At 40.7% G+C, this 14137-nt stretch overlaps 1 protein-coding gene across 1 annotated transcript; it reads left to right on the top strand.

Moving 5' to 3' along the window:
* Positions 1-3268: 3268 nt before the first annotated feature.
* On the top strand, positions 3269-3907 carry rprma (reprimo, TP53 dependent G2 arrest mediator candidate a). Its single transcript, XM_014164208.3, has one exon. The coding sequence runs from the start codon at positions 3477-3479 to the stop codon at positions 3786-3788; it is 312 nt and encodes a 103-aa protein (XP_014019683.2). The 5' UTR covers positions 3269-3476; the 3' UTR covers positions 3789-3907.
* The last annotated feature ends 10230 nt before the right edge of the window (positions 3908-14137 follow it).

The following is a 14137-nucleotide window of genomic DNA, read 5'->3' as shown; positions in this document are numbered from 1 at the left end:
AAGCAGCACTGGCAAATGTAAATTTTCTCATCCGTGGTTGGCTGTAAGTCTTGTCGATCATAAAGCCATGCTCATAGCACCAAGGGCGTCTGGTAAATGTATTTCTCTCCGTGTCCATCACATGGGAAATAGCCTACGCACAATACTCAAATACTGTACATACACCTTCCTAATGTTGAGTTTAATATGAATGATACGTTGGTTATATGAGAATGTAAGTACTGTAGTTTATACACAGTTAATTATTTGTAAAAATGTAGGCTGTGTAAATCATGAATAAATAGTTAGAACTCGTTGGTTGAAATTGTGTGACTGTAGTTTGGTGCTTCCTGAGTAATGGATCAATTTAGCCTATATGAATAATAATAATAATAATAATTATATGCCAGTTAAACCTAGATAAATATAACACATTTTGTACATTACAAACCAATATTACGCAGAATAATTAAGAAGTTCTCATTCTGGCCTTGATTATGATCACAACAAAACTGATTTGATACACAGATAATGTGTTGAGTATGCCAGCTTTGCAACCTAGACTTTCTTGGCACAGCTCTGTTGTCAAACACCGGTGGCACTTTTCTACATCAAATAGTATAAAACACTGCCATCTGCTGATAATTTACCGGTAGTTGCGAACCAGGGATGGCCAGAGGTGTACTCTAAAATATGCCTAATATTGTTCAAGTGTCTATTATCCCAATAACGGAACATTCAGTCATCTTTCAGCTTCTGAAACTCATTACATTTATAAGTATTTTAAAAGTCAGGCATTCATATCAATACAGCAAATGTACAGTAGGCTAGGTCTTAGAGCTATAGTTCTGTCCAAACATTGGGCATAATAATAATTTAAAAGATATGCATAGTTCAGACAAGAATTGTCCCTTTGCCCAAGAAAACCAAGGTAACCTGCCTAAATGGCTGCTGACCCGTAGCACTCACGTCTGTAGCCATGAAGTGCTTTGAAAGGCTGGTCAACACCATTATCCCAGAAACCCTAGACCTCCTCCAATTTGCATACCACCCCAACAGATTCACAGATGACGCAATCTCTATTGCACTCCACACTGCACTTTCCCACCTGGACAAAAGGAACACCTACTTGAGAATTCTATTCATTGACTACAGCTCAGCGTTCAACACCATAGTGCCCTCAAAGCTCATCACTAAGCTAAGGACCCTGGGACTAAACACCTCCCTCAGCAACTGGATCCTGGACTTCCTGACGGACCGCCCCCAGGTGATAAGTGTAGGTAACAACACATCCGCCACGCTGTTCCTCAACATGGGGGCCCCTCAGGGGTGCGTGCTCAGTCCCCTCCTGTACTCCCTGTTCACCCATGCCTGCATGGCCACGCACGACTCCAACACCATCATTAAGTTTGCAGATGACACAACAGTGGTAGGCCTGATCACCAACAACAATGAGACAGCCTATAGGGAGGAGGTCAGAGATCTGGCAGTGTGGTGCCAGGATAACAACCTCTCCCTCAACGTGATCAAGACAAATGAGATGATCGTGGACTACAGGAAAAGGAGGGCAGAGCGCGCCCCCATTCTCAGCGACGGGGCTGTAGTGGAGCAGGTTGTGAGCTTCAAGTTCCTTGGTGTCCACATCACCAGCGAACTATCATGGTCCAAACACACCAAGACAGTCGTGAATTGGGCAAGACAAAGCCTATTCCCCCTCAGCAGACTGAAAAGATTTGGCATGGGATGGTAGTGGTACGGCCCAGTACATCACTGGGGCCAAGCTTCCTGCCATCCAGGACCTCTATACCAGGCGATGTCAGAGGAAGGCCCTAAAAATTGCCAAAGACTCCAGCCACCCTAGTCATAGACTGTTCTCTCTGCTACCGCATGGCAAGTGGTACCGGAGTGCCAAGTCTAGGTCCAAAAGGCTTCTTAACAGCTTCTGCCCCCCACAGGACTCCTGAACAGCTGGTCAGGTGGCTGCCCGGACTATCTGCCCCCCCCCCCCCCCCCCCCCATTTTTACACTGCTTCTACTCTGTTTATTATCTATGCATAGTAACCTTACCTACATGTACGTGTTGCCTCAATTGCCTCGACTGGTCTGTGCCCCCGCACATTGACTCTGTGACAGTGCCCACTGTATATGTCCTCTTTACTGTTATTTTATTGTTGCTCTTTAATTATTTGTTATTTTTCTATTTGCTTCTTTTTTTATTATTATTATTCATTTTTTATAAATTTTTTACTTCAGTTTATTTTAGTAAGTCATTTCTTAACACTTATTTTTCTTAAAAACTGCATTGTTGGTTAAGGGCTTGTAAGTAAGAATTTCACTGTAAGGTCTATACCCCTCTACACCTGTTGTATTCGGCGCATGTGACAAATAGCACTTGATTAATTTGATTTGATTTGAATTGATGCGTTTGGATGTAATTGGAAAACGAAAATGCATGCATGTAATCCTTAAATGATGTATAAATAATTGACATTTATACATTAAATGAATTAATGAATTAATGTTAGATATCCTACATGACATCCACTAGATGTCAATAAAAGTATTGATTTTAACGTGCACTTGATTTAGCTTGCCAGAAGTGCAGGGACGACAGAGTTTGGCCTTCACGTCCATTAGGACCAATGGAATGATTCCGAAATAAAAGCAACAACCCTGACTACCCGACCCGTCGTGCGAGCTAGATCAAGCACATCTGCCCACATCTGCCCACATCTGAAATTAGAGTTTAAGAATGCGTGTTCGACAGTGGTAAAGACTGTGATGGTAGGCTACAATAAATATTTGCTCAAGTACATTATACAAAATCATAGCGCTATTGGAAATGTAATCCAAAGTTTCACGTTTTCACCAAATTGCATGTCTTTTTCCCATTAATGGAATGGATGGAATGGGCAGACTCATGGGCTCCCGAGTGGAGCAGTGGCCTAAGGCACTGCATCTCAGTGGAGTCACTACAGACTCTGGTTCGAATCCAGACTGTATCATATCCAGCCGTGATTGGGCGGCACACAGTTGGCCCAGCGTCGTCCGGGTTTGGCCGGAACAGGCCGTCATAGTAAATAAGAATTTGTTCTTAACAGACTTGCCTAGTTAATTTTTTTTTAAATAAATGGTTTTCAGCCATACAATTACGCACGGTACATGCTCATGGCGGCGCTATTGCTGTATGCTCTTGGAAAACAGCAGTCTCCTGTGCTTTCTGAAATGGTTTCACCCAACCAGGTATAATAACCACGGGTTGCTGTAAGTAACATCATAAATGCACTGAGGCTGTGAAGAGGGAACTTGGAAACGTCTAGTAATGCGACGCCAAAGCAGACTGATAGACACCAGAACAAATATAGTCCTACCTGATTTAAAGGTGTTTACTCAATAAAGCATCTTTTTCTGCAGTTGTGGGGAATTTCTCTGGAATTTTTTATCAAGTGCTCTTTTGGCTCTTTTTTGTTGTGCCAACTGAAAATTGAAAAGTGGAGATGAATTCTACCGCTTTCAATCAAACGGACAGTGCAGGACTTTTCAATAAGACTGAAGATATATTTTGCTGTAACTTTTCATCAGTGGTGACTGATAATGGCTTCGTGGCGGCGACTCCGGATGAGAGAAGTCTCTTTCTCATGAGAGTTGTCCAGATAGCAGTTATGTGCGTGTTATCGCTCACGGTGGTTTTCGGTATATTCTTTTTGGGCTGCAATCTTCTCATCAAGTCAGAGGGAATGATCAACTTTTTGGTGACGGACAGAAGACCATCCAAAGAGGTAGAAGCAGTCATTGTTGGTGCATATTAGTAGCCGCCTAAAGGGCTCTTTGGGAGACTTTGTCAATGAATCCACTTTTCACCAACAGCAGAGACAGAGACAGAGATACATGAATGGTCAAGTATCCACATAAGAACCCGTTTCTATTGTTCTGTTCTCGACAGTTGGCGAAAATGTAGGACAGAACAGGCCTATACTTAGACACTGTAGACACGCACATCTCCAATAATTAGCCCGAAATTAGCTCTCACTTTTTGACAAACACTCATGTCATTTAATATCTAGACGCTCTCTAATTGTTATAGCCTTTTTGTCAAAGTGACAATCGTTTTTTATTTTTTACTTCAAATACCGTCTCATATTGCTAAAGCAATGGGGATGAATGAATGTTTGAAAAATGCATATTGTATGTTTTTTTTGCATACATGCAAGACAGGATAATGATTTAATCAATGTGCCTAACGCGTTTCCTATTGAACATTTGTAGATAATGAGTGGTTAAATGCATGAACGTTGGAGACATAACGATACAGCAACAACACTAGCTTTGTTTATTGGAATAAATTAATCCCCTAATTATGTTCCAGTTTTTTTCCTTTTGATTGATTCAGCATTTCCATCAATCTGTTCTCAGTGTTAATTTGAGAAAATCATAGCTACAGTAGGCCTAGTTGGTAGAGCGCGGTGCTTGTAATGCCAAGGTAGTGGGTTCGGTTCCCGGGACCACCTATTCGTAAAATGTATGCATGCATGGCTAAGTTGGATAAAAGCATCTGCTAAATGTTATTGTATTGAGGTCATTCTTATTACAAAGCCTTTCAAAATATAACAATTCTTCAACACCAATATATAAAACTTGTATTATTTATGATTCTCATATCGCGAAACTAAACAAATTTATATATTCTATTCAAAGTGTGCAAATGGCATTCATTTGACAGGGCATATTGAAAGAGAATGTGTGACATTTGCACCTTGTTGTCTTGCAGCCTAATGGTGGACCACTGAAACCAATGTGATGATAAGGGTTGGTTTTTCCACAATTGATGTGTGACGTCCTGGTCCCATTGATCATTCTGGGTTTTAATGGAAACCTGCCTGACTGTGTTTGTTCCATATCAGATGCTCAGGAAATATATACACTCTAAATGCTAGGTTAAAAAACAACCCGACTATTCATAGGGTGTAGGATATGCATTATGCCCAAAATTAGAATTTAGACCACGATATGTCTGGGGACCATAAACATGATCAGCTGACAAATGTATGGCGTTAATCCGCTAGGACCTATCATGCTTTGGTCAATTCATTCCCTCTGAAGTGATGGACTGATGTTTTTTTTTATTACAGTCTTACTGTCTTAGACATAGGCATATATGCACATTATTTACATTCATTATATAAACATACCTTTTTTTGTGTGGTTTAGATGGTTTAAAATACGTGTCCTTTTACGCACACTATTATTTATTGCACTGCAGTGACTGACATTTTCTCATTTTCTGTCTGCATTATAAAGTTGTTCTTGTATAGACCATTGTGCGGCTTCTCTCCCCTCAGTGAAAGCATCTGTTGTTCTGCTCCTGGCTCACCTCATCTGGGCATCAGCACCACCCCCAGCTCCCCAGGGGGAACCAAACAGCACCTCCACAAAATGATTTGTCTTGTCAACCCAGACCAAGGAGGATGAAGCCACAGCACAATCTGCTGCATTCTGATAGGCCACCTGTGTCCCTGTGCTCCATGGACAGAGTTAAAACTAAAAAGCGACTACAGTCGTTTTACTTCCTCCAAAATCATGCTTCCTGCCTGCCTGGTGGTTGAGGACAAATCAATCTGGCGACCCATCAGAGTTAACTGAATTGCATTTGACATGGCCCATTATGATGTGTTATGATTGATGGACGGCAGCATAGCCTAACGGGGTGCGTCTCCGGCCAAAGTCCCCAGCCACTATCTCACATATTAATTACAAATAGGACATTTTGTTTGTTAAATGGTCTTTAAAAATAATAATATGTCATTAAGCTATTTATGAGCAGTCATTACAGAGAAATTCATGATATTGCCATTTTCCCTAGATAAAGTCCTCTAAGCACAACAATATTAATAGTATCTCATACATAAAGTGTCAATTTGGTTGAATGTGAGTATACATTCAACACTATACTCTGAGTAACTCAATGAAGTTAACTCAATGAAGTGTTACCCATTAGTTGAAATGGTCAGCCAGTAGTCATATAGATATGGATGATTAGATTACCCTGAATACATTTGTGGTAGACTATGAGTTGTGAAAACTGACCTAACCTAAACTATGTTTAGCATCATCCAGTTATTAAAGCAGATTTAAGATTGTATAATTTTTGTTACTTTCATCGAAGCATTTTCTCTCTTCCTGTATTTAATTGTATTGTGTTCTAATCATTTATTGCATTATTAAACATTTATTTCATTGATTTGAATGATTGCAATACTTGGTAATTTCCTTTATAAATTGGGGCGTATGCATCTGTAACTTGTAGGGCTGAGAATAGGTAAGGTACTATCTCAACAGACAGGGTTGATTAAAGAAAAGGCAGCTGTAGTAAGCCACACCTATTTATAACGGCCTTTGAAAGTGTGTGTGTGTGTGTGTGTGTGTGTGTGTGTGTGTGTGTGTGTGTGTGTGTGTGTGTGTGTAAAGCTCCCACTGAATAACTAATTGGTGAGGAGCCACATACAAATTATAGATCATGAGTCATGAGAAAAAATATAATTAATGGGAAAGCGGCAATTACCGGCAGAAGTGGAACGTATTATCAAAAGAAATGGACTACCTTGCCGGATTCAATCGAATAGTGCCCCTGCTACACTTGACTTTCCACTAAAGAAACTAAAAGCACACCTAGATGTTTACTTACTTGCTTAAGGTAGTTCATTTCTTTTGATAATATGTTCCATTTCTGCCTATTGACGAGTCTTAGTGTGGCTTTATAGTCCAATCCTTGAATTAACTGCATCTCACACAGGCATCCGTGCACACTGTCTCACACACACACACACACACACACGCACGCGTGCGCACACACACACACTTCAGTCCCAATCAAAATCCTATTTTCCCTAACCCTTAACCTACCCCTAAACTTAACCCTAAACTTAAGCCTAGCTCCTAACCCTAAAACTAACCCTAACTCCTAACCCTAATTCTAATCTTAACCCCCATAGAAAATAGCATATGACCTTGTGGGGACTAACAAAATGTCCCCAGTTGATCACATTTGTTTGTTTACTATAATAGTGTAGTTAAACACATCCACACACACACGCGCGCGCGCACACACGCACACCATTTTAGAGGATCCTCATTCCTCCAACAAAAAACAATCATGCAGCGACTTTGTTGAGAAGTCTAATACAGATCACAATAGCAGGCTGTATGTTTTTCTGGACATAATACTGAGCCTCCCCTTCAGCGCAGTGTGATTGTTTCATTAACGAGTTGCTGTGAATCGCTCGCAGGAGAATGTTGTGGAAGCACTTTAATATCCAGCAGAGAACAATTGTCAGTCTGCTGAAGCACCACTGTAATGATGTCACTGAGCTAGTGGGGGGGGGATCTCACTCTGTGATGCAGACGGTCTGTAGTACTATACTTTTGCCGACGCGTTTGATGATTTCATTCACAAGGACGGATTCAGGCTAGAAATGCAACTCATAATTGTAATGTGTTCGGTGATAATTCATAATTATAGGGTGGTGATGATCATCATTAACAGGAGGATAGTAGCTACAGATAATCGTACTGAGCATTGGCTGTCTTCTAGATCATGATTTGATGAAATGACATGTTGAATTGTTACAGCTATACTCTGGAGTACAGCAACATTCTCAGTACAGCAATACTCTGGAGCATGGCGTGAGAGCGTCCCATCTCATCCTGAATCGCTGACAGTTTTCTGTTTCAAGATAGTGGTTTATGGAGGATCTGATGGTATACACAGAGCAAAATGTCGAATCCATGCACATTAAGGATTCTTGCTTCACGGCCTGGCTGTCTGTCAAAAAAAACATTGCCATGAGGAATTGCAGCAATATGAATCAATGACTGACGCCTTTACACCCAGAAACAGTGAATCCCCAGTCTGGTTTCAGAGAGCTATTTATAGCCCATGGTGTTGTACATCAAATCACCAAAGTGCCCCTCCCAGGCCCTAATGTGCAGCTGCTGCTGCTGCTGTATGTGTCCCAAATGGCACCATATTCCCTACTGTACATACTGGGCCCTGTACAGTATACAGTATAGGGCAGGGGTATTCAACTCTTAACCTACGATGTCTGGAGCCAGCTGTAATCTCTGTGCTACCCGATAATTAATTGCGCCCAACTGGTGTCCCACGTCTAAACCAGTCCCTGATGAGAGGTGAACAATGAAAAAAAGCAGTGGAACTGGCTTCGAGGTTCAGAGTTACATTTGAGGGGAATAGGGAGCCATTTGGGACGCAGGCAATGACTAGTGTTGAGGGACAGGGCATCTCCAGGGTGTTGATTATGGCTAAAAAAAGGCCTCAGGTCTGAGCCTGCAATAGACCTGCTGATTGGTGCAGAGCTCTGATGATTGGTGGAGGTAGTCAATGATCTCGATCGCCACTGACAGCTCCAAATTGCGGCAAGACAGACACAATCATCTCCCCTGTTCACTCCCTCCACCTAATTGGCACTGGATCCCCTTCTCCCACTACTCCAAAAGGCCATATCATGAGTCTGAGTCAAAGAGAGAAACACACAGAGACTGCTGTCACACGGAGACAAGGTAGTGAGTCTAAAATAAGCACTGGGTAATGTCTCCTTGCCTCCGTGCGTAATGATTCACCAACATCAGTAATTGTGGGATTCAAGCGACGGTGACAAATCCCTTTGGACTGGTTTTGGGGCAATTCCATTATATCTCATCTCAGCTGGGTGCCAGCGATGGGAGGATTGTTTCCCACTGAAATATCAAAGGGATTTAGTGTGTAACTTCTTGGTCTTAGGTGTCACAAAATTAGAAAAATGAAATTGACTAGTGTAGAATATTGAAAATAATGCATTTCACCCATGGAAGCATTCAAAAGAAAAATACTGTAGCCTACTGAAGTTTATAGATACAACGTGATTGCACTTCATGTAGGTTTTTGCTGAGCTATACAGATACCCTTTTCAAGTCAGTTTCACAGACACAGATCAAGCCTAGTCCTCATAGACTCAAAATCATTTCCAATGGACTTAATCTGTGTCCGGGAAACCGCCTTCAAGCATAGCCACGGGAAGTAAGGGTGCTGCAGCACCCCCTGAAAAATCAGCACCCTCCAAAACATTCTCAGCACCCACCCTCCCCTCCAATTTACAGTGAGTACTATGCAGTACACCACCCATTCCTCACTAAATCACACACAGCAATCAGTGCATGTTGCTTTAAAAGTCTGTTCTATTATGTCAATGTGATATTGATCTTGAAATCCATTTCAATTCTAGAGTAAGAGTGTTTGTGGGTGTATCGATCTCATGATGATCATCCAACTCTCACTTTTATCATAAACTCATCACAGAGAAATGAACTATTGCTATATTATACTACTCTTGCTTTGAGATAAACACTTCTACATAGTAATTACTTTTCCGGACACAGCTTAAAGTAATTCCTTTTCCGGACATAACTTTGAGCACAGCTGGCAGTTTGAGAGGACCTACAGCCTCTTCGCTTGCTGATCTTCAGCTAAACTTTCAACTTTTTGAACGCTACAACGAGGCCACCCAGTTGATTGAATGCATAGCAGTGTTTATTCTGTCTAAACACTAACGTGTTTATAGTTCATCGTTTTTAGGGAACACCGGAGCACTGTTTACGCATAGTCTACTTCTACAGATTTTCCATGACGTTCATAATACTTCTCGAAAATCCTCCAGTCCTCCCCATTTTAAAGTGAAAGACCTTAACCTACACAAAACATCCTCTCTCGTGATTACATCAACTCTCATTCACAGTAACATGTATACTGTGGTCGCTATTATACATGTTTTATTTAAACATTTTAATCATTTTACAGATCTAGAGTTACACAACAAAACAATGATTGAACAGAAAAGCTTCAGTTTGCAATCCCTTTTGGGGTTTTGCCAACAGTAGCGGCGGCATCAATAATAAATAGTGTGACTGAGGGAATCCTCATCAAACAACAAGGTGTTTAATAGAAATGTGCATTATTTATCCATGGCTTGTTTCAGTGCACGTGATCTTCGTCTTTCTACTGTTTATACATTCGCTCATTTATATTTGATCACTAGTGTTGTCCAACACCTAAGAAGCGTAGTGGGTCCAACATTATTGGCGCCCTTGATAAAGATAAGTAAAAAATCATGTATAAAATTAATAATACAAATACTGAGCTATGTTTTTATTTTGTAATTTTTTAGGGGGTAAATCAGCTTTAATATTGTAGATAGATTGTAGTTTCCGTCAATGTAATTGTCTACATAACTTCTAATCCCCCATATATTTTTTTGCAAATATATATACATACATACATACATACACACACATACACATATATATATATATGTATATATATACACACACACACACACACACACAAATATATATACATACACATATAAATACATCATTTGAGTCAACTGGAGGGGTGTACCTGTGGATGTATTTCAAGGCCTACCTTGAAACTCAGTGCCTCTTCGCTTGACATCATAGGAAAATCAAAAGAAATCAGCCGAGACTTCAGGATTTTTTTTTTTTTTTAGACCTCCACAAGTCTGGTTCATCCTTGGGAGCAATTTCCAAACACCTGAAGGTACTACATTCATCTGTACAAACAATAGTACGCAAGTATAAACACCATGGGACCACGAAGCCGTCATACCCCTCAGTAAGGAGACGCGTTCTGTCTCCTAGAAATGAACGTACTTTGGTGCGAAAAGTGCAACTCAATCCCAGAACAACAGCAAAGGACCTTGTGAAGTTGCTGGAGGAAACGGGTACAAAAGTATCTATATCCACAGTAAAACGAATCCTAAATCGACATAACCTGAAAAGACGCTCCGCAAGGAAGAAGCCACTGCTCCAAAACCGCCATAAAAATGCCAGACTACGGTTTGCAACTGCACATGGGGACAAAGATCGTACTTTTTGGAGAAATGTCCACTGGTCTGATGAAACAAAAATAGAACTGTTTGGCCTTAATGACCATTGTTGACCAAGCCGAAGAACACCATCCCAACCGTAAAGCACGGCGGTGGCAGCATCATTTTGTGAGGGTGCTTTGCTGCAGGAGGGACTGGTGCACTTCACAAAATAGATGGCATCATGAGGCGGGAAAATTATGTCGATATATTGAAGCAACATCTCAAGACATCAGTCTGGAAGTTAAAGCTTGGTCGCAAATTGGTCTTCCAAATGGACAATGACCCCAAGCATAATTCCAAAGTTGTGGAAAAATGGCTTAAGCACAACAAAGTCAAGGAATTGGAGTGGCCATCACAAAGCCCTGACCTCAATCCTATAGAAAATTTGTAGACAGAACTGAAAAAGCATGTGCGAGCAAGGAGGCCTACAAACCTGAGTTAGTTAAACCAGCTCTGTCAGGAGAAATGGGCCAAAATTCACCCAGCTTATTGTGGGAAGCTTGTGGAAGGCTACCCGAAACATTTGACCCAAGTTAAACAATTTAAAGGCATTGCTACCAAATACTAATTGAGTGTATGTAAACTTCTGACCCACTGGGAATGTGATGAAAGAAATAAAAGCTGAAATAAATAATTCTCTCTACTATTATTCAGACATTTCACATTATTAAAATAAAGTGGCGATCCTAACGGACCTAAAACAGTGAATATTTACTAGGATTAAATGTTAGGAATTGTGGAAAAACTGAGATTAAAGGTATTTGGCTAAGGTGTATGTAAAACTTCCGACTTCAACTGTAAATAACATTCTATTGGTTGCAAGAAATTTGTATAATAAGTTTTGAATCCATGGTCATTTTGCATATCAGTTTATAAACAATGTGCCATGGAAATGGTACTGTATGTCAAAATCTCTTCCCAACAATTTTTTTGAGCTATATTGTACGCAACATTTTTTGGGACAAATATATAATTTTTTACTAATACATTTGCTTCCTCAAATTGTCCCACATACAGGTTTGCGTTGTTGGGGGCAAAAGGGGAGCATTTGTAACTTGAGTCTGATAATTATCTCTACAAAACAGTTCATCTGATAATACTTGTGTAATATAAAAATACTTGCTTGATATACATTTTCCAGTTTCTGGAAATACTTTGCAAATGCAACTTATTTCTATGTGAAAACTGAAATGTTTTCTTTCATTCCTTTGAGTAGACACTCTTACACAGAGCAACTTACAGTGCAAGTACATACATTTAATACTTCTTCATACTGGTCCCCCATGGGATTCGAACCCATAAACCTAGCGTTGCAAGCACCATGTGCTACCAACTGAGCCACATCATCACATCACATCATCACACACCACTTGATGTCTCAATGTACTCAGTTACTGTATTGCACATTGTTTTCCTTTATGCTGATGGAGAGTCTACAGGTACAAACCTAGATGACCAGCCTATGTACAATACAGTAATGTACATTTATATTAAGTGGTTTGTAAGGTTGGCACATTAATATTGCACAAAAAGTTGTTGTTTTTGCATGTTTGTATTTGATCAAGAAAAATATTGAATTTGATTTGGATGTTTTGGGTCTTTGACCATAACTTTGCACCTTTTGATGTAAATGTTTGAGGACAGGGTTTTGTTCTTTCTGGATTCCATTAGAATGAAGATCACAGAGAAAAGGACAGGGCAACAACTCTTACAATTCCACCTATTGAATCCTGCAAGATACTGTTCTTAACTATACAAGTACCTTTCCTGCCAAAGCAGCAAACATTTTTATACTTGTGTTGTCTGGTTCCCGAGTGGGGGAGCGGTCTAAGGCACTGCATCTCAGTGCTAGAGGGGTCACTACAGACCCTGGTTTGATTCCAGGCTGTATCACAACCAGCTGTGATTGGGAGTCCCATAGGGCGGCGCACAATTGGCCCAGTGTTGTCTGAGTTTGGTCAGGGTAGGCCGTCATTGTAAATAAGAATCTGTTCTTAACTGACTTGCCTAGTTAAATAAATAAATTGGTCTGCTAATAAAAGTCCAGTGCACTACATTTGTGAAAAAATGTATTCCCCCCCCCAAATGTTTTTATTAATATTTGTGTTTTATTACGATTTTTCAGGGGGTGCTGCAGTACCCTCGGCACCCGTACTTCCCACGGCTATGGAGGCAACCAGGTGTGTAGCTAAAATGCCCTGGTACTGGGTAAAGTTTATGATGCCTTCAATCTTAATAAGGGCCCCAGGAGGCATTGAAAGGTATTGAAAACAAGGGTGCCAATAATTTTGACCCCTATCTTTTTGAGAAGAACTATTATTACTTGCTAAACAACATTTCTTTCTCCGAGCAATTGTATTAGGATAAAATCATAGAATTGTGCATTTTCTTTTTTTAAATACAATATAGCTCAGAATTTTTTCATGCAGACTTTTTTGCTCATCTTTATCAAGGGTGGCAATAATTTTGGACCTGACAGTATAATTAACCTGTTGTGTTGGTGGGGGTATACTGCAGACCCAGTAGCAGGACTTCAGGTATTCTATTCTCTCTCGGGAGAGGGATTCGATGGAAAGCAATCCCTTCTCTGACCCAGACCTGTGCTAGCACGTACTCCAACACATTCCGGTGCATAAACTTTACAACTGGGAGCTGTTAAAATACATTTTGTTCCAATACAGTAGTTATTTTTTTTTACAAACTATGGTCAGGCCGAGATGACTGTTACTTGGGCAGCCTGAAGTCCCTCCCTCCTCTTTCTTTCTATCCTTACCTCCCCGTCTCTCTCTCTCTCTCTCTCTCATCGACTTCCGAGCTGTCACCATGATGCAAGTGTGTTGGAACATGGATTTTTTTTAGCAAACGGTTCAAAAGGTTCTGCTCTGAGATGGTACTGGTAGTGCCTGGAGCTCACTCTGTGCCGAGCGCAGTGGTGCTCTGACAGGCCATCTCAGTCTGGGTGGCAGTGATGAGGCCCCTCCAGGAGACCTTCATTCTTCTACAGGTGCATCGTGGCATCCGAAATGCAGAACTCACTCACGCACCACATGCCATCCATCCAGCCCCTGTCTAGACAGAAGGAAAATGTTTTTTCTAGCAAAAGATACTCAGATCAGTTCAGCGTAAGGTGAAACGTTACTAAAGATGCTGCAGGTCCTAGAATACATTAGTCCTTTCACAGAAGCATCTCTTTCAGGTAAAATACACACTGTGCCTAGACA

The sequence above is a fragment of the Salmo salar genome, chromosome 21 (genome assembly GCF_965601325.2).
Source record: "Salmo salar chromosome 21, fSalSal1, whole genome shotgun sequence".
NCBI lineage: Eukaryota > Metazoa > Chordata > Actinopteri > Salmoniformes > Salmonidae > Salmo > Salmo salar.
Note: the sequence above shows the minus strand (reverse complement) of the source record. Positions and strands in the feature narration are given on the sequence as shown.